Raw genomic sequence first — 24711 nt, 5'->3', positions numbered from 1 at the left:
TGGGCAAGTGAAAGAGTGAATGAGGGAAGGAGCTTTCCAAACACAAGAAAAAGAGGCAGAGGTTCATGGTGGTTGACCTTTTCCGGCATCCAGAGGAATTGCAACCAGGCCCCAGAGCCCCAGCCCAGGCTCTGCCACACCGAATGGGGGCCATTTCAGAGGCGGCCAGGGGCTGCATGAGGGCCCTTTGGGGACCAGGAAATGGCTGTATGTCACTCCGTTTGGGTTCTCGTTTCCTCATAAATCTTAAGAGACCTGGTGTATGCGTGGAGGGTCTTTGGAACCTGACACTGGGCTGACTTGGGGAGTGCAGGGATTTATAGGAGAGTTTCTTGTTTGTATGGACTTCATTAGATTGTAGTGAAAGGCACCCAGCCAAGAATCAGAAAGAGGACTTGATGTTTTGGGGGCAAATGCAATACTATGCGTGAGATTACTGAACTCAGTACTTTTGGTATCATAAATCCTCACCACCATCCTATTAAGTAGGTAGTATTATCCCAGATTTGCAGATGAAGCCTGAGGTTCGGAGAGATTCATTAATATGACTGGCCCTGCTGCTGACTAGCTCTGTAACTGGAAGATAAATGGAAGACCTATAGTATCTAATTATCCAAATTTAGATTTATTTCCTAAGTGCCACTTTAATTTTTAAATTTAATTTTTTTTTTTTTTTGCTTTGCCGTGTACTCTCTGATGCAAAGGCAATCTAATCACTTCTCATTAACCTAATGGGAGGTAGATGGCACCTTGCGGTTTACGACTTGGAGGCATCTGATAGAGTCCTTTGGTCCGTTCCTGAAAGGTCTCTTTCAGGCTCTCGTCACTGCCCTCGGAGAGCTAGCAGAGGCCTCAGGCGCCTTTCCCTGTGCTCCCAAAGGTTAGGTTTGGCCATCCATTATGTCCCAGAACAGCGGCCTCGAAGGCACACACTTGAAGGCCCTGTTGAGGTCCCTGACTCACGTGGAATTCCCATGTATTTCATGCATCGGAAGCAGGGTAGTCACGGAGGACTTCAGAGTTCCTGCACTTAGCTCAGGTCTCTGGAGCTTCTCTGCTGCTTCTGTCGCCTCCTCTCTGCTCTCGCCTCGGGTTGCCAGCGGTTGTTGTCAGTTTGATGCTGAAAGCTGTGATGTCATCATTTGTCACACTTTGAGGAACACCTGGGGTTCTTACATTGTGTTTTAGAACTTTCCTTTGCAGTTTATCCAACTGGTGGTTGAGATAAAGCCACTTCATCCAAGTATTTCTGGTAAAATGTTTCCAAGTCAGTCACCCTGAATCATATTTCATACATCTGCCCTTTTTATTTAAATCCTCACCCGAGGATATGTTTTTATTGTTTGTTTGTAGGAAGAGAGAGGAAGGGGGCGGGGAGAGAGAGAGAGAGAGAGAGAGAGAGAGAGAGAGAGAGAGAGAAACATGCATGTGAGAGATAAACATCCCTTGGTTGCCTCCAGAACCTGCCCCAACTAGGGATACAACCCGAAACCTTGATATGTGCCCTGAACAGGAATCAAACCCGCAACCTTTTTGGTGTATGGGATGATGCTCCAACCAAACTGCGCCACCTGGCCAGGGCATCCGCCCTTCTCAATCAAGGAGCCTGCACTTCCTTAAGCGGCTTGAAAATGGGCCCCAAATCCTAGGGACTGGCATGTTTGTTGCTACCTTTCTCCTCAGAGAGCTAGAAGCAAGTCTTCTCTATTTAAACGTTGAGAAAAAATTGGATTGAAAGAGAAAGTGAAATTCAGGATAAAGCAAATGGTCATTTGATTTGCCCAATCAGCAAGTCAGTCTAGAAACAGTTTAAAATAGGATTGCTTTCATTGTAGTTGTCTGCTACCTTCTTAGAAAAAAGGCATTGTAATGTGATATTTGTTGCTCACTCCCATCACCTTTTGGCCCTATGTTCATATTCAAAACAATTGTTTACAAAGGCTGTTTACAGATTTTATACAGGGTTGTACAAGAATCTGGTTTGATACACCTCGATTATGCTGTTAATTTTTTAAAAACGCTTTATGGTTTACTGCTTGCAAGTTTGACCTTCAAAGATACACACACAGGTAAAATCTAGACAGATCTGACTTAAAATTTGTGTTCTGTAAATGCCAGCATATACCAATTATGTATTATTTATTGTATGTACTCCCTCTGTTTTATTAAAACTTGCCAACATTGTCTGCAAAACAAGCACTGTCTCACATAGCATTTTAAAATAAATTAGGGCTTCTATGATATTTGTAACATTACAGCATGGGAAAATGATAACTTAGAAAAATTCAGTATTAGAAGTTGCAAAACCAAAAAAAAAAAAAAAAGAAAAAAGAAATTAAACTTTTCTAACAGGCGTATTAGAGAAATGGATGACATTAAATCTCCTTTTTAATGTTTAAATCTCTATTTCTAGAAAACCTTTAATGCATTTACTAATTTCTTTGACAGAGAAAAACAGCACATCCATTGATATACTTGTTAAATGAATGTCTGCTGAGGGCCTGTGTAGATGCCAACTGCAGGATCTATACAAAATGAACAAAACACAGGACCCAAGGCTACCCTCTGTGGCCCTGAGTGATGAGGATCTAGGAGAGCAGAGGGCAGGAAACGCCTGTTTAGAGTTGGAGGTGTGGGTGGATATGGGACGACTTCAACAAGGAAGAGCCCTAATTCTTGAAGCATGATGAGGAATTAAATAGGTGGGCTGTGCAGGAGCATCCTTCAATGTGCAGAGAAAACCATGTTCAGAAGAGAGTCAGAAGGGAACACGAGTCCTTAGCGACCGCACATAGAATCAGACAATGGAACCTACCTCTGTTTTTATTTATTTATTTTTTTTTTAAAATATATTTTATTGATTTTTTACAGAGTGGAAGGGAGAGAGATAGAGAGTCAGAAACATCGATGAGAGAGAAACATCGATCAGCCGCCTCCCGCACATCCCCCACCGGGGATGTGCCCACAACCCAGGTACATGCCCCTGACCGGAATCGAACCTGGGACCCTTCAGTCCGCAGGCCGACGCTCTATCCACTGAGCCAAACCGGTTTCGGCCCTACCTCTGTTTTTAAATAGTAGTAGAAGGCCCTTTCGTGTCTGGAATTGGAGTCATCCAGGAGCATTTAAAAAAGCACTGCTGCCTTCCTACATCTCCCGAGAGTCCGATGAGGGGGAGGGGCAGGGCATGCTGGATAGAAAACTCTAGGTAATTCTGATGGGCGGCCTGCACAGAGAACCCCTATTTTCAGAACCACCTGGAATCAAGATACACTTGTGTCCATATCCTAGGTCTTTTGGGGCCCATAATCTCCGAGAGACTTCTTCTTTATCTGCAAAATGGGACTAATAATACCCACCTGCCAAGGCTGTAATTCATCCACGCATTCATGCATTCACCCACTCAAGCACTTATTCAGTCTATATTGAGTGCCTCCTGTGTGCCAGGCATTGCTCTATGCTTTGAGCAGTTAGCAGTGTATAAACAGGTATTCCCCATTCCCATCTTGAAACCAAAGCAGTGGAGTTTTGTTTTTGTTCGTCCCCTGAAGTTTACACTCTACTGTTACGAGGATTAAATGCAGGAACATAGGTAAAGCACCAAGCACATGCCTGGCACACAATAAGGAGAGGGAATTATGCTAATAACCCTGTTTGCACACATTTAACAATGGTCATAATGTGACATTAAATAACATTTTCATTTATAATAAAGCCCAAGCACTTAATGGAATCAGAATGGCTCTTTGAAAACAAACAGATGATTAGCCCATCCAAGCATTCCTAAGCTTGCAATTAGTTTCAGGGTGTTCACAGACAAAAGACAATAATAAGCCAACCTTCCTGATGCCTTCCCAGAAGCACGGTATCTGCAAATCATCGTTACAAGGATGCAGTTAGTATCAAATGCACCGATTATGTAGTTACGCATTATCCTGTGGATACTTCAGAGAAAATAGGATGCCGCTCAATACCGCCATTGCGTTAATATCCGTCCTTGGGATTCTCCTGAACCCTGTCAGGGCGGCTTTTGGATGGAGAATCAGCCGTGTAGCAGTTCAAGTTCTTTACTAATCAGATTAGGGCACTGGTGGGTCCAGCAGTGACCTTCCTCCAGCAAGGTGCTCTTTGAAAAAGGATGTAACAGATTTACCAGAAGAAAACTCAAAAGAAATGAAGGAATGTTGTACTTTGTTGTTTTTAAAGCAGCTTTTGGAATCAGATTTCAAAGCATAGAGCTATTATTATTGATTGCCTAACTGTTTAGCAAATAGCACCACTTATCTGGAGAGGGAGCAATTTGAGTTAATGCTTGTTGAAGAGTTGATGTTTCGGGTTTTTAAAAGCTGCTGCAGATTTTACTTGGGGAGAGTGTATCCTAAAATTCACCAGATTTGAATTTGTTCTGCTGGATCAAATCCAGAAATCAATTCACATGACAACTCTATAGAAACAGTCCGGCGGGAAAATTGTTGCCATGCTTTTTTTAATAGAAGTGTTCCTTTCCCTTTAATAGGCAACTTCTGTATTCTAGGCATTGTAGATTTTATGTTTATTTTATTCAATGAGCTTTAACAAAGCTGAATTTTATTGGCCACTGGTCTTATTTTCTTAAAATATGAATGCTTTTCTTCCCTCCAAATGAGTTTGTAAGTTGGACCTCTACGTCTAAAGAATTATAGTGGCTTGTGTACTGTGACATGAGCACCTCAGTAACTTTCTGAAGCATGCATTCAAACACGCTCTGTCTGGAAGTACATGTTCCTTCGTAGCAATAGAATACAAAGAGGAATGCTATTTATTACCTGGCGTCTGTTACCACATTCCGAGCTAGTCTTTTAGTCTTCATTGCTAATTTTTAAAAAATAATTATTAAATACCTAATAGGAAAAACAGATGGCTGGCGTGGCTGAAATTTTACATATTGTATCTGCAAGTATGTAGCAGTGTATGTTTACCTGAATATTTTGGAGTAGAAATCCAAGTTCAGCATGTATTCGCCGTGCCAGTCAACCCTTGTCCTGCTGCTGCCTTGGCAGCCAGTAGACAGTGGAGCAGCGTAAAATCAGCTGCTGCTCAATATCCGTTGGTGGTCAGAGATTGCCCAGGGCCCCAGCTTCTGGCAGGTTACGGATTGTTAATATCTGGAATGCTGGATAGTTTCTTGTTGTCAGCAGGTCGCGTAGCTGCTTTGGGCAGGGATGGGCCTGCGGATGGGAGGATGGGAGGTATCGCTTTAGGCCACGTCCTCAGGCAAGAGCCATCGATCTGGCAGGGCAGCTAACCGTGGCATTGAAGCCAGCACATTCGGAGGCATCATCGTTTTCACTTGAACATATCAGAGGAATCCATGGTGTATCGTTTCTTCTGCCAAGTGAATCACATTATGTATTAAATATTCTACTTTTCACGGTTTTCTTACCAAGTTTGCGTGCGCTAGCTGCATACACAAAAGATTTTGTCCTACAACAATGTGTGAGGTCAAGAGCAGAGTGCATCCCTGGGACAGAGATTTTCAACCGCAGCTCCGCTGACATTTAGGGCAGGATAACCTTTGTTGGAAGGGGCTGCCCCATGTGTTATGGGACACTTAGCAGAACCCCTGGACTCTACCCATTAGATGCACTAGCACCCTCCAGCTGTGGCGACCAGAAACGTCTTTAGGTATTGCCAGCTGTCCCTGTGAGGCCAAATCACCCATAGTTGAGAACTGTCCTAGGAGCAAGGGAATACTCGGGCTCCCTCACAAATACAGGATGGGTCAGGAACAGACAAGATAAAGGAAATGTTGTATTTTTTAACATGTTTCTTTGAACCATAAGAATTACTTTTGTAACATACATCTTAATTGCATTAAAAATTTGTTCCAAATTTCTCTTGAACACTGTATAAACTCAGGATCATCTTTCAGAGGGAAGAATCGCTATGTTGTAATGTCCTTTTATTCTACAAAAAAAATTTCTCTGACTCTATTTCACACCACAGGGTAAAAGGAAGTGAATCGTTAAAAATTACTTTCAAGAATAGGCTCCATTTTGTCCATCAGTTTTTGTGTTTTAGAGACAAACATTACTATTACACAAAGCATTAAACTTCAAGAATTGAAACTCCATTGAATCAGGAAGTTGAAAATGTATCCTCAATCACATGGGAAATTGTTGTGCTCGGTTATGCTTTTAAAATTGGAAAAGAAAATTGCTTGAGTAGATTTCAGGTAAATTGCTTAATTCCATCAAGAACAGATATATTTCCTGATATGCACATTTTTATACCAACAAATAGAAACCATTCTCATGTATCCATGAAAGCATTTCTGGCAGAAATTCAATCTTGTCGCATTTTCCTTAGTGTGGCCATAGGTGTTCCCCTGAAGAATCGCTTAGCATTTAGCTAGAGGTGTTCTGTTGCAGATTTCCTATTTTCCAATGGTTCTTCCCTCATAAGGTGAATTCCCTGCTAAATGTCTCACAAGAGCATGATAGGCTGATGCAGCTTATAATTTCCCCAGAAAAACCTGCAACTGGTGAATATGCCAAATGCTTTATCTTGTGTGCCCACAAGGAATGGTGCCATCCTCACCTTTCCATGACAACATGAGATTTATTCACAGTTTACATGGACTGTGAAACTTAGCTATCCACTGAGAGTTCTGCTTTATTTATGCAAGATAATAGGGCACTTGCAACCTATTAACAGTTGTAAACAGATCCTTCAAGAACGTCTGACATAGTAACTATGAAATGTATTTCTTAGATATGTGTCTAGGGTTCAATCAGGACAAAGATGGAATGTAGAAAACCACAGGAAGTTTCCCTATTGAGTTCTTGATCTATTGTTCATAAAGAAATTGCAAGTATTAGAGACGGCAGGCTTTAAGATTCCGGTGGAAAATGTAGCGGCAGGTTACATCTTGTATTTTAGAAAAACATTGGTTTGATCAGTGCTTATTTAAGAATCATCCTTATCCTGAATAAGAGTTAATAAACACAGAATTAAATGGAGGGGAGGTAGGGAGGGAGAAAAGGAAGAATAGGTTGGGGATGGATGGATGGATGGATGGATGGAGGTTGGGGGGGTGGATGGATGGATGAAAACATATATATAATGTAGGATATCAACTTTCAACTAAGACCTTCATATTAAATTTTTCTTCTTACTTTATTTTTCAGCCAATGTTTTCAGTTGCACCCAGCTTAGCCACCAATGCATCAGCAGCCTTTAATCCCTACCTGGGACCTGTCTCCCCAAGCCTGGTTCCAGCAGAGATCTTGCCGACTGCACCCATGTTGGTCACAGGGAACCCTGGGGTCCCTGTCCCTGCAGCTGCTGCAGCTGCAGCACAGAAATTAATGCGGACAGACAGACTTGAGGTAGGAATGATGGGCTGGTTTCTGTACGTACTCTATTCTAATTTGCAAAGTGTGCTATTTCTTTCTTTCTTTCATTGTCATAAAAGTTACAAAAAATTCGAAGCATTGGTTTAATGCTTGGAGCATTTTACTAGAATATGGGCATGCTATATTTGATGAACGTAATATTCAGGAAAGCCACAACATCCATGTGTAGATTAATGGGTAAGAGCTTGGACTCTGGGGTCAGACCGTCTGTTACTTTGTTGTGCGTCAGTTTCCTCGTCTTTGAAATGGAGGTAATAATGGTAACTTCCCTCAAAGAGAAGAAAGAATGCCTGGCACCCAGCAAATGTTTCTTAAATATTTATCGCTGTTGTTATTAAGAACAAATTTGATCAATCCCCTGATACTTGTTCTCATAAAGATGTTATTTAGTTACTATCTATAAAGCATTTTAAAGTTTATCATTGCAGATGGCCTCATAAGCTTCGCTATATTTTGGTTGGAATAGCAGGGCAGCTTTGTTGATGAAGTGCACTCCCATAAACATTTTTAATTGGAAATTGTGTGATGATCTGAGTCTCAGAGTCAAGGATGATCAGATGTACGTGCTTTGCTATTGCTACATGAAAAAGAAATTAAAGATATAAATCTTACATTGAAGTAGTTGTTCCGAGTTTCAGCATGGCTGTAAATCGATAGATTTGGTGAACTATATAGATGCAGGAAAAAATGGCAACATTACTGTCCACTGAAGCTCTAAAACCTGGCTTTGGTGTCCAACTAAAAAACAAAATGACCTTTTCCGCTTGTCCCTGGTTCAGATGAGGCCATACTGAGTGAAGAGAAGTTTTGCATGTTTTAATTATAGAGAAGGCAGCAAAATAAGGCTTTTGTGTGAATATAATTGACACTAATAATTTACAAGTTTAGCAAGAATTTATTTAATAAGCACCAAGTTCTTGTTTATTAAGTTACATTGCAAGCTTTACAAAGGATCTCAGATTTCAGAACAGTTATAACTGTACCATCATTTTGATGACAATAATAATAGTTAATACTTATTGAATATTTGTTATCTACCAAATACAGAGTCAACCCCTCACAAGCATCACACATTTAATATTCAAAACAAGCTTATGAGGAAGATACTATTAATTTTTTTAAGATACATTTTTATTGATTTCAAAGAGGAAGGGAGGGAGAGAGAGATAAGAGAGAATCATTGATTGGAAGCCTCCTGAACACCCCCAAAGTGGGGATCAAGCTGGCATCCCGGGCATGTGCCCTGACTGAGCTTCGAACTGTGACGTCCTGGTTCATAGGTTGATGCTCAACCACTGAGCCATGCCGGCCTGGCAAGATACTCTTATTAACTCTACTTTACAGGGCAATAAATTGAGGGGTAGAGATGTGACATAATCATTCAAGTTCACAAAGGTGGGATGTTCCAGTGGGGTATGAACTCAGAATCCCATTTTAAAACACTACGTCACTCACCTATTCCCATGCAGGTGATAATACAAAGAGGAGGAAGCACATTTTGGCTCCCGTATACTCTTTAAAGTTTTGTTTGTTTTAGGCTTATGCCTTACCTTTCATTAAACATTTTGGAAAAGGCTGCTAATTAAGAGATTATTGCAAGTAGGACCCAGGAAGGACTTTGAAACCTAGTTGCGTGCCCTCTGTGGTCGAAGGACTCAGCTGTGTGCTAGAGAGAGAGGTACACCGTGACCTGTGTGTGGTTTGTCATTGCACAGTTGCCCTTGTTCATTCATTAACTAATGCTGTTTGCTGATAAATTGGGAGGAAACTTAAGAAATTTTAAATATTTAAAAATTATCTGATGCTCAACATGTGAACTCCACCCCCAGCCTTTCTGAGGCAAACCCTGGGCTCATAATGCATAATTGTTGATTGATTAATGGGAACCAAACAGACCATCAGAGATGAACTTTAGTGAATTAATTATTAATAGGAGATGACATTTAAAAAGCTGAGAAAAATCTCTATTGAAATCTCTTTAAAAGAATCTCTCTCAAAGGCTGAGCTCTGTGGTCAGAACTCTTCTGAAAACGAGTCCTCTCACAATTTTAGGTAGTCTGTAATTAACTATATTTGGTATGATGTTTAGTTACAGTGAAACCTTTTGTCGTTTGGTTTTATTTTTCTTTTGGGAGGAGCTGCGTTGTGTATTTTGTCTGTCGTATTTCGCAATAGTCACAACAAATGACTTCTGCTGTGTTGACTTCATTTCCTTGTAACCTGAATCCCACTTCTCTCCATGCCTGGTGGTGGGGCGGCTTCCTGTCTTCTTCTGGTTAACTGGATCTGATCCAGTGTCACCATTACAACCTGTTAGGCTATTGCACTGTGAGGCTAAGGGGCATGTCTTCCTGCTCAGCACTTGGGATTTTAGACATTCAGATCTTCAGGTTACGTCCTCTCATGCTAATTGCACTCCAGATTGGAGTCTAAACGACATGGCAATGAGTGCACACACTTATTTGCTAATTGGCCACGTGTTTAGTCATTGGGGTTTAATTCTATACTCTATTTTTTTCCCTCAAGGAACTCTGAAGTACATGTTTGAATTTTGAATTCCTTTGGAAGTGGAAAAGAATTTAAATCAGTTAAAATAATGGCTGATTTGTCTTGCCACTTCCTTCTTTTTGCTACTACTTATTAGACAATAAATAAATTTAAAAATACCATAGATTTATCAGCCTTCTGGTTCTTATATAATTGCTTGGATGAACTGACATGTATTTACAGCACCCAATGTAATTCTATAAAAAAAGGTTAAATTGGAAAGCAGGGATCCAAGGATTAGTGCTAGTGATATTGTTAATTAGGTGAGTGAGCTTGAGTCAAATTTCTCATGTTCTCTGAACTTCCTATTCCACACATAAAATTAGGGGATTGTACTGGATAATCTCTAAGATCACTTCCAGTTAGAACATTCTGGGGACATTTAGGGAATTTTCTTCTTTTTAATGCCAGCCACAAGCTTTTGAAAATTTATTTTATATGCTGGTGTCCCCCCAAAAATGCATACACACTTTAGCAGCTGATAACTCAATTTTGAAAATGAAATGTATTTTAATAAACACTGCCTTTATAATCATTCAAAGTGTGTGTATACATTTTTGGGACAGTGTGTGTGTGTGTATTTGTATGTGTGTGCATGTGTGTGTGTGTGTGTGAAGCAGACACATAAGCTTTGCTTTATACCAATATTCATATTATCCATCCTTTGTGTAATATCTTTTAAAAGACTTGCTACATTGTAAAAAGTCAGCTTTCTTGGTTTTCTCTAATGAGGAGCAAAAGTCTTAAATATCAGTAACAGTGGCTTTTAGAATTCCATTTTGTGACCTTGGGATGCCTTTTTGTAATTTCCAAGCAGATTTTTATTTTTGAATTATTTTAAGAAATTGTTAAAATCTATAAGTACTGGAAAGAACTGAGGTTTTTATTCCAGGTCCTGCTTCATTATGAAGAAGTATTTGACTTAGTGTCAAGAGACACAGAAACACAGTAATTTTTTTATGGTGCAAAAAGGATCCTTAAATGCATTCATTCTCTTATTTATTCAACAATATCCAATGAAGAACTATTGAACATCTTTCAAGTTAAAAGTATTGTGAGGGAAATCTTTGATATCTAACTGCTATCTGATCACCAACCAAAAAAGGTCCACATCAGAAGAGTCCAAGCTCATGAATGATGCCCAATAGCTGTTATATGAATGAATAAATGAATGAATGAATCAATCAATCAAACAATCAACCAGTTACTCAGTTGATCACAGAAAGACATGTACTCTTATTCAGAGTTCAGGATAACCCAACAGAGAAATTAAAACATGAGAAATGTTTAGCTTTTGTTAGCATTCTCCTTGGGAACATGTTTAAAGTTTGAACATTCCAAGTATAAAATATAACATCTTGTTCATGGCCCAAGTCCTTGGGATGATTGTTAAAAATGCAGGGCCTCATCCCCAAAGACTGTTTCAAGTCTGCAGTGGGCCGCTGGAGCTTTTTCACAGCTCTGCCAGGCACATCTAAATGCAAAGAGTCCACGGTACTCTTCCCCCAGTGGATGCCAGCATCTCTTCTCTAAGTCCCAACTTTTCATCATTTACCTCATGTACAGTTATTTGTGACTCTGAATTAAAAACATGCCTCCTCCAATTCACTCAACATCCTACAGTATAAGTTGCTGAAAACATGATGAAGAGCATAATAAAATATTTTAGGTAAACAATGATTATTCTCTTAAGAATAAGAGAATAATCATTGTTTACAACCGAAGGACTTGTATGCATGCATATAAGCGTAACCAATAGACATAAGTCACTGGGGGGTAGGGGAGGCTGGGGGAATGTCAAGGGGGGGGGAGAAGGAGAGATATATGTAATACTCTTTGCAATACTTCAAGCAATAAAAAAAATCCATTAGAATAAAAACACACACACAATGATTATTAAGGTAATTTATACCACATAATAGCATTAATCAAAGAAAAGCAAACCAATGGCCACCTATTTCAGATGCTGATGAGGATAGAAGATTTCCATTAGGTTACAGTATCATTTTTATATCAGCAGTATGAGAAAAGCATACAAAGTATTTCATGGAAGGTGGACAAATGACTTGGCTTCTGATATCTTCAGCTAGAGTTTGTTTTAAAATAAGTTATTCTTGTGCTGAAGGTTTTATTCTACTGAGGTAATCATGGCATGGTGTTCTAATTCAGGCCCCTGGGTTCTGGGTGCTTCTACTCATGTTGACACACAAAAAAGACTCTAGGCAATATATTTTTACTAGAGACCTGGTGCACAAAATTTGTGCATGGGTAGGGTCCCTAGGCCTGGCCACTGATCAAGGCCAATCAGGGCCTTCCAGCTGCTGGCTGGGGCCCTCCTTCCTATTGCCAGCCAGGGCTGCTAGCCAGGGCCTTCCTTCTTTCCGTGCCACCCTCTGGTGGTCAGCACACGTCATAGGGAGCGATCGAACTCCAAGTCTCCCAGTCAAACTCCCACAGGGACAATTTGCATATAAGCCTTTTAAATATATAGATATGATTTAAATGATTTAACCCTCATTTAGCTTTATGTGCTTTTTTGGTTCATTAATTGATGTCATATTTTTAATCATATATGATACCTATTAACTAAACAAAAAAGAGCACATAAAACTAAATGAGGGTTAACGTGACAGTAAAAGCAAGCCTAGATTGGGATGATCTATTGAATATAAAAGACATTCAATTAAAAAAATTAGAAAAGCAACTGCTTTTAAGGTAAGGAATGCTTATTGATAGGGTTATTTTAATTTTGTATGTTCACAGAGGATGTTTGGGTACTGCTTGTATGATACTTTAGTTTATCTAGAAAATCGCTAAGAAATCTTAACAGTTCTGTGCACACAGGTTTACATAGTTTAAACATATTTTTAAATCTATAATAAAGCTTTAGAATGGTTCTTAAAAGTGTACTTGCACCCTCGTTTAAACCATCTAATGTACTGTGTCCCTGTCAATTATTTCTCTTGTGATTAGAGAGATGGCAGAGTTGTAATTTGTTTCAAGGTTTGAACCTTGGTTTGGTCACTCAGTTTTGCTGTTCTTCCTCTTTCTTTACCCAAGCTAACACTAAAATGTCTCCATTTTTCCTGTTATTTAAAAAAGAGTAATAAAAGGAACTACAGATTTGAACATTTTGGCATATTGATGAGCTTCTTTCATAGATATTTGTATTTTCCTGTCCTTTTGGTTTGCATATTTGGAATAAATAGGAGTAAATAAATTAAAACGTGGCAGTAGATTTAATATGAAATTTGTTTTAGTTGGTCATTTATGTATATTCAGATATGATTTTTTAAAATCACATTAAGTCAAATTACACATTCTTAGCTGTGCCATCTATAGAAATAGGCTTGTGTTCTCTGGCCTAATGCTAACGATGGGTTCTTCTTTGTAGATTTCAAAGAAAACTCACGTTTGTTCTTAACAAAAATCCTCTGAGACAGACGAAATGGGTGTCTTTTTCTTTGTTTTTTTAAAAAAAGAAAAAATGAGATTCACATAGACCAAATTTGTACAATTATTAGATAACAGACTAAAACTAGATATTATATCACCAGATATTTATCTTGGGAAATTTAATTGTATAATAACTACCTAAGATCATTTCCCTGAATCACCAGATTTTTAAAATGGGGAGATTTTAACCCTTTTGAATTGAAAATATAGATAATTTCTCTGCATTAAATTATATGCTCATGACCAGTAATGCTGAGGATACTTATAAAATCAATTATCCAGTATTCTTTTTAATGTGCTGTGCTAGCTCAAGCTTAATAAAAAATAAAGTCCCTGATATTTATTGTTGAGCAACAGGTATGTATATGTCTTTGAATATGCTCCTTAAAATTGGCCATTAGGTTTAAAATTACTTCCCAAAATATTACTAGTAAAATGGACTGAGTCCCTGTTTCTTGTTATAATTAGCTTCCTGTTCCTGCTTTTGGATGTTATTCTCCAAAGATGAGTCAGTTTAATACATTGAGCACAAATCATGTTACTGGAATTGATCTCTCCTTAAGAACATGCAGTTGACGGTCTAGTTTTGAATAAGTTCAAATATTGCTATTAATTTCCTTAGAATCCCAACGTCTTAACTTGCAGAGAACTGCTGAATTTAATTCTGCTGAGTTTCGTCATGTTTATATAAAATTAGAGATCAAACAACAGAACTGTCTATTTTAACCAGACATGTATGGTGTGTTTTAAGCTATCTACACATTTTCTCAGTATTCTCGAGGAATCGTATAGATAGCTAGTGAGCGTAGGAACTAGAACCCAAGATTTCTGATTATAAACTCTATCCTTTTCCCATTGTACCACTGCTATTTAATCAACAGAAGCAGCTTTATAGAGAATTAATTCGCATTTCTTTGAGAAGTTTTTCTGATTATTTTTATTCCATAGAGTTTTTTTTGGAAATGAAATGTAGTACTTAAGTGTTTTCAGTGAATATCTTCATTGAAATGATGCTTTTTGCCATGAAAGAACCTCTTATTCATTTTCTATGTAAATATTTAAAACTTACTTGATTTAAATAACAAATCCTGCCTTAATACTTATAGAGTAAAAGACTCAACCAATATTCTTCTTAATTGAAGCATATTATGTGTCTAGCTAAATGGATGGAATTATTTTAATCTAGGTTTGAAAAGCCACTTACTGAACTATAAAAAGTAGTTATACTGTTGATCCTCTAATGCCATTTCTGTACATTTATCCTTAGAAAATGATCAGAAAATGCCTATAGTCATGAATGTATTCTTTGCAATATTTATGGTATTTGGGAATATTGGAAATGATTTGGATGTTCTCTGAAAGTTACTTATATGATACACATCTATTTGATGAAATTCGATGCAGCCATAGAAAAATGATTACTGTGGACACTTAGTAAAATGAAAAGTATTTAGCAAGAGCAGGTCACAGAGGAGGAGCTACGCAGACGACTGCATGAGATTAGAAAAAGAACCGTAATGTTGTTAGGATTTTCAAATTTAGTTTTACCTTCTGTGTTCCAAATTGTACAAGTTCTTATCCAGATTTGAATCACAAGATCAAATTTGTTGAAATTTTGTGTGTCAATTATATTTTGCTAATAGAATTCTATAAGAGATTTCTTTTGGGGATCAGCAGAGTCTAAAGTTTTCTTGCATTTATCAGAGAAATCAGGCCAAACCAGCCCCTCTGGCCTGTAGCTCGCACAAGTACAGGTTTTCACAAGAGATTTTTACTTCTTTACTTTTCAAAGACAAGAATAATGGGAGAACAACTATTTCAGTATATTTCTTCTGTTTCATTTCCCATGTCTGGGAAAACCTTAAGCTGGGGGGGGGGGGGGAAGGAAAGAAAGAAACAGACAACACATATTCAAAAGCATTGGACGAAATTATTTGAAGTTCAGAAAAGGGTGGCTTCAGAACAAATTCTAAACTAATTGCTAGTTACCAACTCTGCTTAGTTTCAGAATTCTCCCTTATTGCATCCCACAAGCAAGTACAAAATTGTAATAAATCATTACAATAAACCTATAATGAAATGGAATAAAATAGGGTTGTCAGTAACTTCCTAAGTCATATTTATATTCTTTTTTTTTACGTCCTCACCTGAGGATATTTTTTAATTGATTTTTTTAGAGAGAGTGGAGGGGAGGGAGCGACAAAGGGAGGAAGGGAGAGGGAGAGAGAGAGAGAGAGAGAGAGAGAGAGAGAGAGAGAGAGAGAGAGAGAGAGACACATCAGTTGGTTGCCTCCTGCATGCACCCTGATTAGGGCCTGGGATCAAGTCTGCAACCATGTCTGGGAATCGAACCCGAGACCCTTGGGTCCAGGGCTGATGCTCTAACCACTGAGAAAACAGGCCAGGGACATATTTGTATTCCGGATATCTCTCAGATTATCTAGCACAGAGTAGTTTATTCAATGATTTTTTTAAATTAAATAAATTGAATGAGGTGGTGAATAGAGTTGGCTCATTGGTAGGTATGTGGAATACAAAGCTTTAGCTAGTTTGAGGTTTCCAAATAGTACAAGATGTCATTTCTAATGTTCTTTTCAAGATGTAGCATGATGCAGATTACACAGTCCTTTCTAAAGGAAGCAGACAATAGGATATGAATATAATGGGGAAAAGATCTAAAATGAAATGTGATCATTTTATGTACACACATCCAAGAAAACCTCTGCTTTTAAAATAGTAACAGGATTCCCATTCCTCTTTCTTGCTGAACTCCAAAATAAAGTGCTCGGGTCTTTATTTGCTCAGTTGTAAAAACAGTGAAAACTAAAAACCATTTCCTTGAAGCCTGAAGCAGGAACATGAAAATGTTAAAAGAACATTCCATGTTTTAGAAGGCCCTCTTGTGGTGAAGAGGTCAAACTATCCCAAATGAAGACAGTTTTGGAAACCTGACAGGAGCAGCCACCATGACAGACTTTATTAATAATAGTAAGATTCGAAATTGAGCAAATGAATGCGAAATAATCCATTTTCACCTTTCCTCCTTGGCCCCCATGGCAAAATTGAAAGACATAAAACAAATAGGCAATAACAAAAACGAATCTTTTCCCACCTGCTTTATATAACTACCAAGTAAATATCTAATGATAAAAAAAAAAAAAAAAGCTCCTGGCAACATTTTACTAAAAAGCTATAAAATTTTGCTTTATACATTTTCACTTGAGAGTAATTTCAGATTAGCACAAAAGTTGCAAAAATAGAACTGAGTGTTCCTGCCTGTTCTTCACCCAACTTACCTAAATAGTAACATCTTACATAACCATAGAGCCATTTATAAAACCAGATTAGCATTGCTATGCTGCCGTTAGCCAATCTACAGAGCTTAATCAGGTTTCATCATTTGTCTTAACAGCATCCTTTCTCTGACTCCAGAGCTGTCCAATCTGCGCCTTTCTCTGTCTTTCATGACCTTGACCTTTTGGAAGAGTACTGGTCAGTTATTTTGTAAAATATCCTTCCATTTCAAGTGTGTCTGCAGTTTCCTCGTGATTACTTTCAGGTTATGCATTCTCAGCAGTCATACAACCAAAGCGATGGCGTGCCCCTTTTTCAGTGCCTCGTAAAAGTAGGTACTTGAACATCCTGTTACCGGCGATGTTAACTTTGATCACCTGGAGTCTGCCAGACTCCTGTACTGCAATGTTGCTATTTTTTTTTCCCTTAGTAACTAATAAATATACCGACATATTTTACATTAGGTGTTTAACATAATTAGTATCATAAATGCATTTTCCTGCTCATGGACATTCTACTGAAAAGGAGGAATTTTTCAAGCTATTTTGTTCTCTGTTTGCAAATGCTCGTTTCCCTTTTCAGCCGTGGCCTTCTCTCACCAGTCCTGCACTGTCAGTGAAAATCCTCAAGACAGATTCAACTTGTTCCATGCTGATTGACCCCCCCTTGCACTTCATAACCTTGTAGGTATGTCGAGAGTACCAGCGTGGCAATTGCAACCGAGGAGAAAGCGATTGTCGGTTTGCTCATCCTGCTGACAGCACAATGATTGACACCAATGACAACACCGTCACCGTGTGTATGGATTACATCAAAGGGAGATGCTCTCGGGAAAAGTGCAAATACTTTCATCCTCCCGCACATCTGCAAGCCAAGATCAAGGCTGCCCAATACCAGGTCAACCAGGCTGCAGCAGCACAGGCTGCAGCCACCGCAGCTGCCATGGTGAGTAGGCACACCGGCCCACTCCTTGTTAGCAAAGTGAACAAGTGTCTCTGACGACAAGCTCTTCCTTTATTAACCTTGTTTATTTATTTATTTATTTTTGCTGAAGATATGTTTGTTCAGGTATCCCAGACAATACCTAGTGCAGTTACCGTTCACAGAAGTGAGGGTAACTCCTCAAATGGTTTCACATTGCTTCTACCTTTGGCCTAACTCTTAATACTCTGTCTTACTCTGGATGGTAGGGTCTCTGACATTTCTGCTTTGTAAAGAACACCTGTCTCCTTTTCAGTTTAACGGTATTGCCATCTCTGGTGCTCTTAGGTCTGCGTGCCATCTAATCAGCCAGTGTTCTCCTTCTTCGGTGCGCTCTTCTGCACACCATGGCTCTTCTCTCTCTATATACATCTTGCTTTTAACAGTCACATAATCTGAAACTATTTAGGAGAATTGCTCCCACAAAATTGTTTTTAGCATTAGCTGCAAGATTCGAACCACGTAGGCTCTCTGGATTGTCTTAAATAATATTGTGGCATAAACATAATTGTAAAAGGAGAGATGCTTAATGATGCCATTCTCTAGAAAGGAGAAAAAGAGGCGTTAGAAATGGGATCATTTAGAATAGATAAGAAACTCTGGTCTGAAGGTAAATTTTGAGGTGATCTCATAGCTGATTTTAACGAGCCCAGTCTTTGTTCTTCGCTTAGCTATTTTAATGTTGTCCCTTTCTATACATAAATATATGACTCGACCATTAAAATAGTCTTAAAGCACAATAATCACGAGAGAGGTCTTTTCTGTGTTTGTTTATGGATACTTGAGCAAAAATACAGAAGGCTGACTCTCTCCTCTCTTCCTTTCACTTTTTTTTTTTCTGTTAGAGTATCTTGTTTGTAATTAACTACAAAGAGGAGTTATCCTCCCAATAACAACTCAGTAGTGCCCTTATTGTGCATGCTTAGTCTTGTTATTCGTTGTATATGGCATTCCGATGATTTGTTTTTTTATTTGTTTTTTCTCACCTACCCAAAAATGCACTGCTGCCCCCATGATGCACCTCTGCTTGCTGTTTATGTTAATGCGCTTGAACCCCACTGGCCCATTGCCATCATGTGCTCGCTGCCTGCTAATTAAGACTCAGTCGGCTGTCAAATCACTGAAGCGACCCCTCGAGGCAACCTTTGACCTGGTACTATGACCTTTCACCTTTTAGCTTGGCATGTAGCTTTGTTGTAGATACAAGTTTTTTTTTTTTTATAGTCAATTTTAATATATATAAATATATATTTTCTGTTATAAAGTTGCAAAGTACAATGAAAAACTGAGTGTGGTTTCCTGACAAAACTAGTGGAAAGACTATATAATCTAAGTACCTGGATGGATATCATACCATGAAAGATTCTGAAAGCCCAGCAGCCCACATTCAGTTTAACTACATTGTAGAACGTTCAAATGAAATACTTCAAGGACATTAAAATTGTAATTTTGACTGTATATTTATGTATCTCTTTGGTTAGCATGGCTTTAGCGATAGAATTATTTACTTTTTAATATTTAAAGTTCAGTGTTCAAGAAAAAAAAAAACTTGCATGCTCTGGGACATTTGCATGTCTAGGTCGAGCTGGGGGCGGGGCAGAGTGGGACCAGTTTTTATTTGACCTGTTTCATTCACTCCGTACAATTAACGATTAACATTGCTTATACTTGTCAATCCTCATGGAGCTCACAGTGCAGCTTTTCTTCTCTTCCTAAATCAGTGGCTTCTCAGAGAAAGCCCGAAGCATTATGGGACTTAAAACCCTTAACGCATTGTAACAAGTGCTCATGAACTAGTGGGGTTTTTGTTGTTTTTGTTTTTGATAAAAATAATGCTTCCTTTAAAGCTTTTATCTTGCGTTTGTTTTAAAAATTGTTTGTTTATTGGATCCGCCCCCCCCCCCCCCATGGGTAGTTAAGTGCTCTGCTGCTTGCTTGCTCATGCTTCCTAACAATTTTAGCCTTCAACTGATTTTTCTTTTTTCTTTTTCTCTTTTTACTGGTATTTGTTTTTTATACTCGTTCACTAAACAGGGAATTCCTCAAGCTGTACTTCCCCCATTACCAAAGAGGCCTGCTCTTGAAAAAACCAACGGTGCCACCGCAGTCTTTAACACTGGTATTTTCCAATACCAACAGGCTCTAGCCAACATGCAGTTACAACAGCATACAGCGTTTCTCCCACCAGGTAAGGGGTTTGAGTCTGTTTATACATGAATCAGCCAATCCACGTAGTGTCCTACTGGTAGAGCAGATAAACCAGCCGTGCCCCCAATTTGTTGTTAGTCATAAATAAGGTGGAAGGTAAGGTGCAACAGGGAGAACTTCTCGGAGGTGTCTCATGTGGTTTTCCTTAGGAACTAAGAATTAGAGCTTCATGATCCATGGATGAAAGATCAGTGATGTTTTATGTACTTATTTTTGTTTGTGCAATTTAGAATTGAAATGTAGTGCTTTTTGTTTTTTCTTTCCTCAAATGTGTTGTATGTGTGTCAGGCTACTGTATACACTTTCTGCTGTAAGACCCCTTTGCCTTCATGATTCCGTAAGAGTCCATTCGAATTCTTTGAAATGACTCCTTCAGTTTTGAGTTTTGATTTGTCAGCCCTTTTGTTCTCAAGGTGGAGAATAAAAAACTGACTGTATTCTGGGGCTCTTAAAAGTGCTCTCTTCAGTACCAATCAGTGCATGGCTTACGATCACAGTTGACCCTAAGCTAATATTGAAAGAGCTGTAAGTGCCCAGTGAAAATAACATTTCTTCTTGAGTCATACATTTGTTGATTTCAACTTAGACACATAAACACTCTAGAACTATCCACAAGGTTATGAAATTTAAAAACATAAACTAATCAGCCATTTACTGACCTGGATATTTAAGTCATTCATCTACTTCAGAAAATACATATTAATTTCCTTGTAATCTGAAATTCAACTAACCGGAGACTAAGACCATTTTCCTCCTTACCTCTTAACCTTACAAAAAAACATCACCATGGGTTCTGAGACTTATTTAATAAAGTAATTTTTATTTTTTTAGTTAAATTAATACATTTTTAATAGGTGTGTCAAAGATCCAGACCCATTTGTATATGGCACTATTGGCAGGGCATTAAGTTCATAATACCATGAGGAAATGCGATCATTTATTTTTTTCATAATAAAAAAAGAATAAATTATATTCTCATTAATTTTCACTAAGCACACTTTTTTATATTGTGCATCTTTGGAAACTGGTCATCCATATATAGAATATGTAGTAGCACTCAATGAGCTAGAATATTCCACTAACTGAAATAGCCCACGCTCGAGGCACTGTAAATAAACCATATCTGTACTCATAAAATAATATCTATCAAATTGAAGTTTGTCCACTTTCAAATTAAAATAAAACCATTTAGATCTGTAGGGTATTTTTTTTTGTATTCTGAGTTAAAAATCACATTTATCTTATATTTTATAATATTAAAACATATTCTTCAACATATGTAATTTCCCAGATATTTCTGAAATTAATCTTTTTGCTCTTGTTAAAATTGCCATGCCCCTAAATTTATGCTGTCTCCAACACAAAATCCATCAATTTTTCTATAGTCAGATCTCTAGATAAAATTTCAAAGAATTACACCTAATGCTTATCATACTATACCCACAAAAGCTTGAATTATCACATCTAAATTTGAACCTCCAGCCAATTTTCCATTGTTTCTTTTTGTCTCTCCTACTTCTTTTCCTTCTCCTTGAAGTAATTTTAACCATGCATACATCTCAGTTGTAAATTTTTTCCTAGTTGTTTTTCCTGTATTGTCATACAGATCAATTTAAAAATTTAATCTTAAAAAGTCATGTAATTAAAGTAAAGCACTCTTCAGAAACACACCATTCTGCCACGCAAATACCTTTCATAGGGGAAATTCCAAATTGACAAATACAGTCATTTAAATTTGGTCTTGTCCTGAATATCGAGGGAAGAGAATGTAATTGGCTATTTGTGCATCATTATAAGTAAATCAAACCATTTGATGTTAAAATGGACATCATGATCATTTCAAAAGTGATTTTTGTTTTTGGTAAGTGGGTCCTACAGCATTATGTCTTCATATTTGTGAGTTATTGCACCCTAGCTAGTATTTTCATTGCTGCCTTATGTTTATTTGCTGCAAACCCCTCCCCAAACTGTGTGCATTGGTTATAATGGTAATGAGGAAGATAACTCAAACTAAAATTCAAATAATAAAAGCTGCAGGGTTTTAGAGAGATAGGGTGAGGTTAACTCATTTTCAGCATGTGCAGGCTTAATTATGCATGGGGTGAAATACAGTAGGCAGACTGCAGCATAATTACAAATAAGAAATTTAAAACATGAAACCTTTGCAATATTTAAACTAGGTTTGATGTTCCGAAAATACCATGTTATTCTTTGTCACTCATCTTTTCACCCTCTCGCCCTCCCATTAGAGGATAGTGCTTTCACAGGATCTAGACTCGGTTGTACCGTATTCAGTTTTGCTTGCTCTACTGTCTCAAAGTAACGTCCCTGTTATTGCCGGTTTGTTTTGTTGTCTTTCACACGTCTTTGACTCAGTAGCTGTAGCAAGTGGCAGAGGTCTTCAGGTGTCTTAAATAATGCCTGTCGCTGTAATAGAACTCCACCCGAGAGGCTGCCTCCTGAGCTCCATTACCGAATTTAATCACTGCTCACTGTGGCCACAGTCTAATTGTGATCACAGACTCACTGCAGCTGTCCCAGGGATGCCTGTGGAGGAGTCGGTGGTTGTCAATGGCAGCTTTGTTTGGTAGCGCTGTCTCTGACAAGACTCAATTGGCAGATATTTTTCTAACAAATGTTCATCCCAGATGCTGCTAGTATGTAAATAGGATGTGCCAAGATTCAGATAGAAGTGTAAAATCATTGGAAATATTAAAATCTCAAAGTCTAAAATAATCTCATAGAAAGAACAAGGGATTCTGTTGTTGAGAAAGTGCCCTGTACTTGGCAAAATAAATTAGATTTTTTATGTTTATATGTGACAAAGAAAAAGGAATATATATGTACTGTTAATTTAACATCATGGTCGAGGAATTGTGAACATCAGTGCTAACACCGCATATGTAATGTATGTATCTTCGTTATCTCCCATTCAAGGTTTTTACTGAAGTCTAATTACCAATTTTTGTGTGTGAAATTTGCTAGAATATTTGCTATTCCAAGAAGTCCTGAGGGTCTAAACCAGCAAAGAAAACTAGTCTGTTTTCCTGGATACCAAGTAAACCAATTTGAAACATGAAAGTATCCCCTCTAAATATTCTTCCTGCATTTAAATTCCGAGCTCAGGCAGTGCAGAAATTTCACTTTCTCTTTACCCATAATTCATTGCTTGGTATCCCTCCAAATAAAATGGCCATGTGGATGATCACAAGCTCTTGCATGTCTGTGTGGTTGCTGCTACAGTGAACAGGAAAGTAAAACCAAGGGAATGAAAATGAATGTTCTGGTTTCCTTACATTGTTAAGTCAGCTTTGTGCACTGAATTATTCAGCATTTTAATAATAAATAATATGTTTAATTATTTAACATGTGCTCAATATAAAGAAAATGTTAATGAGTTCATATGTGAAAGTCAGAAATGGCAAAGCGGCAAGGTGGCTAGTCACCAGGTTAAAACGAGACAAACGGCAGTATTATTTTTAAAAGAATTAAGGTGGTTTAAATTTTCCCCCCAAATACTTGTATTTAATAAGGCAGCAATTAGGAGAAACAAAGTGTACCAGCAGACAGTTGAACTGGCTTTTATTCTTCACTCGAGACTAGTTCTAATTGATCACTGTGCTATTGTATGATTTGATTGTGCTGACAGTTACATGCCACTGTTCCCATAATAACAATTTTTCTTCTTTGTTCAAATGAATTTCCTAATTACACGTGTGATGGGATGTTTTAATTCTTTTCCCTTTCAAATCCACCTTCCTGTTGCAATGCATGATGGGCAGGCTCAATATTGTGCATGACACCCGCTACAAGTGTTGGTAGGTGCCAGCTTTGTTTCTTGATTATCTTAAACCTATGGTGCACCTCACAGCCCCTCAAAATCCACTGCTAAGTTTAACTTATATCTATTGGGCAAATCCATTTCCCTTTTACTAACACCTGTCAATTAAATGTCATTTTCTATTTAATTGACATGGACTCACATAAATGTTTTCTTTACACACAACTTTCCTTTAGTCACCTTTGGTGGATTTTGATTGGACTATGAGTTCTAGTGTGTAAAAAAATCTATCTCATAAAAGTAATATATTGTATATTTTTATAATAGTAAATAAGAAAAATTACTTTCATTCAGTTAACTGTATATATATATGAAGTAATTACCTGTATGTTGACTTAGATTTAGAATGTCTATGAACACTATATAAAATTCTTGTTTGTGACTTAGCAAAGTTAGCCTGTTTGTGTCAATTTTCTTAATTTGATGGTAACAAGCTTTTTTTTCCCCTTTTTTTTTCTCTTTCATCTCCCTTCCCCTTCTCTCCTTGGAATGTTGTCCTGCTTTGCGCTGTGATTGCATGTCACTCGCTGGTGATGATGTCCCGTCACATGGCTTATTGCTGTGATAAATACCATACCCAATTATCTCCTCCATGTTGCCATGGTTTCCATATTGCTACACTCTTCTGTATGTTTGCTTATATGATTTTCCCTCCGAAAGTTCCCATGGTGCACGGTGCTACGCCAGCCACTGTGTCCGCAGCAACAACATCTGCCACAAGTGTTCCCTTCGCTGCAACAGCCACAGCCAACCAGGTTTGCTAATTTACAGCTTTGTTTCTTAAAAACCAACTCTGATAGGGCTCAATGCTATAGCCCTTACGCACGGGGATTTCCCATTGAGGTCAGTGGGAATCGTGTGTACGTGAGGGCTGTCGTGGGTGCTTTAATAGCATGGGGTTTCAAAGATTCCTCTTGTTGGCCTACACATTCTCTCTACGATGAGCAGCAGAATGCTTTTTTGCCATTTATAAGTGCTCCAAAGTTG

General features: G+C 38.1%; 1 protein-coding gene across 21 annotated transcripts in view; it reads left to right on the top strand.

The window, feature by feature from the left end:
• Positions 1-24711, top strand: part of MBNL1 (muscleblind like splicing regulator 1) — a 176453-nt gene that overhangs the window by 141063 nt on the left and 10679 nt on the right. For 12 of the 21 annotated variants that reach the window (XM_036349126.1, XM_036349109.1, XM_036349108.1 and 9 more), the window contains 6 exons: positions 7170-7370; positions 17382-17639; positions 18775-18828; positions 19710-19863; positions 23666-23701; positions 24385-24479. In XM_036349126.1, the coding sequence (XP_036205019.1) occupies positions 7170-7370; positions 17382-17639; positions 18775-18828; positions 19710-19863; positions 23666-23701; positions 24385-24479 (798 nt within the window). The remainder of the gene's footprint in view (positions 1-7169; positions 7371-17381; positions 17640-18774; positions 18829-19709; positions 19864-23665; positions 23702-24384; positions 24480-24711) is intronic. The other 9 variants (XM_036349129.1, XM_036349113.1, XM_036349119.1 and 6 more) reach the window with 8 other exon arrangements.

Source organism: Myotis myotis, unplaced genomic scaffold, assembly GCF_014108235.1.
Source record: "Myotis myotis isolate mMyoMyo1 unplaced genomic scaffold, mMyoMyo1.p scaffold_m19_p_2, whole genome shotgun sequence".
Taxonomy (NCBI): Eukaryota; Metazoa; Chordata; class Mammalia; order Chiroptera; family Vespertilionidae; genus Myotis; species Myotis myotis.
The sequence above is the reverse complement of the archived record's forward strand: the minus strand, read 5'-3'. Positions and strand labels throughout refer to the sequence as shown.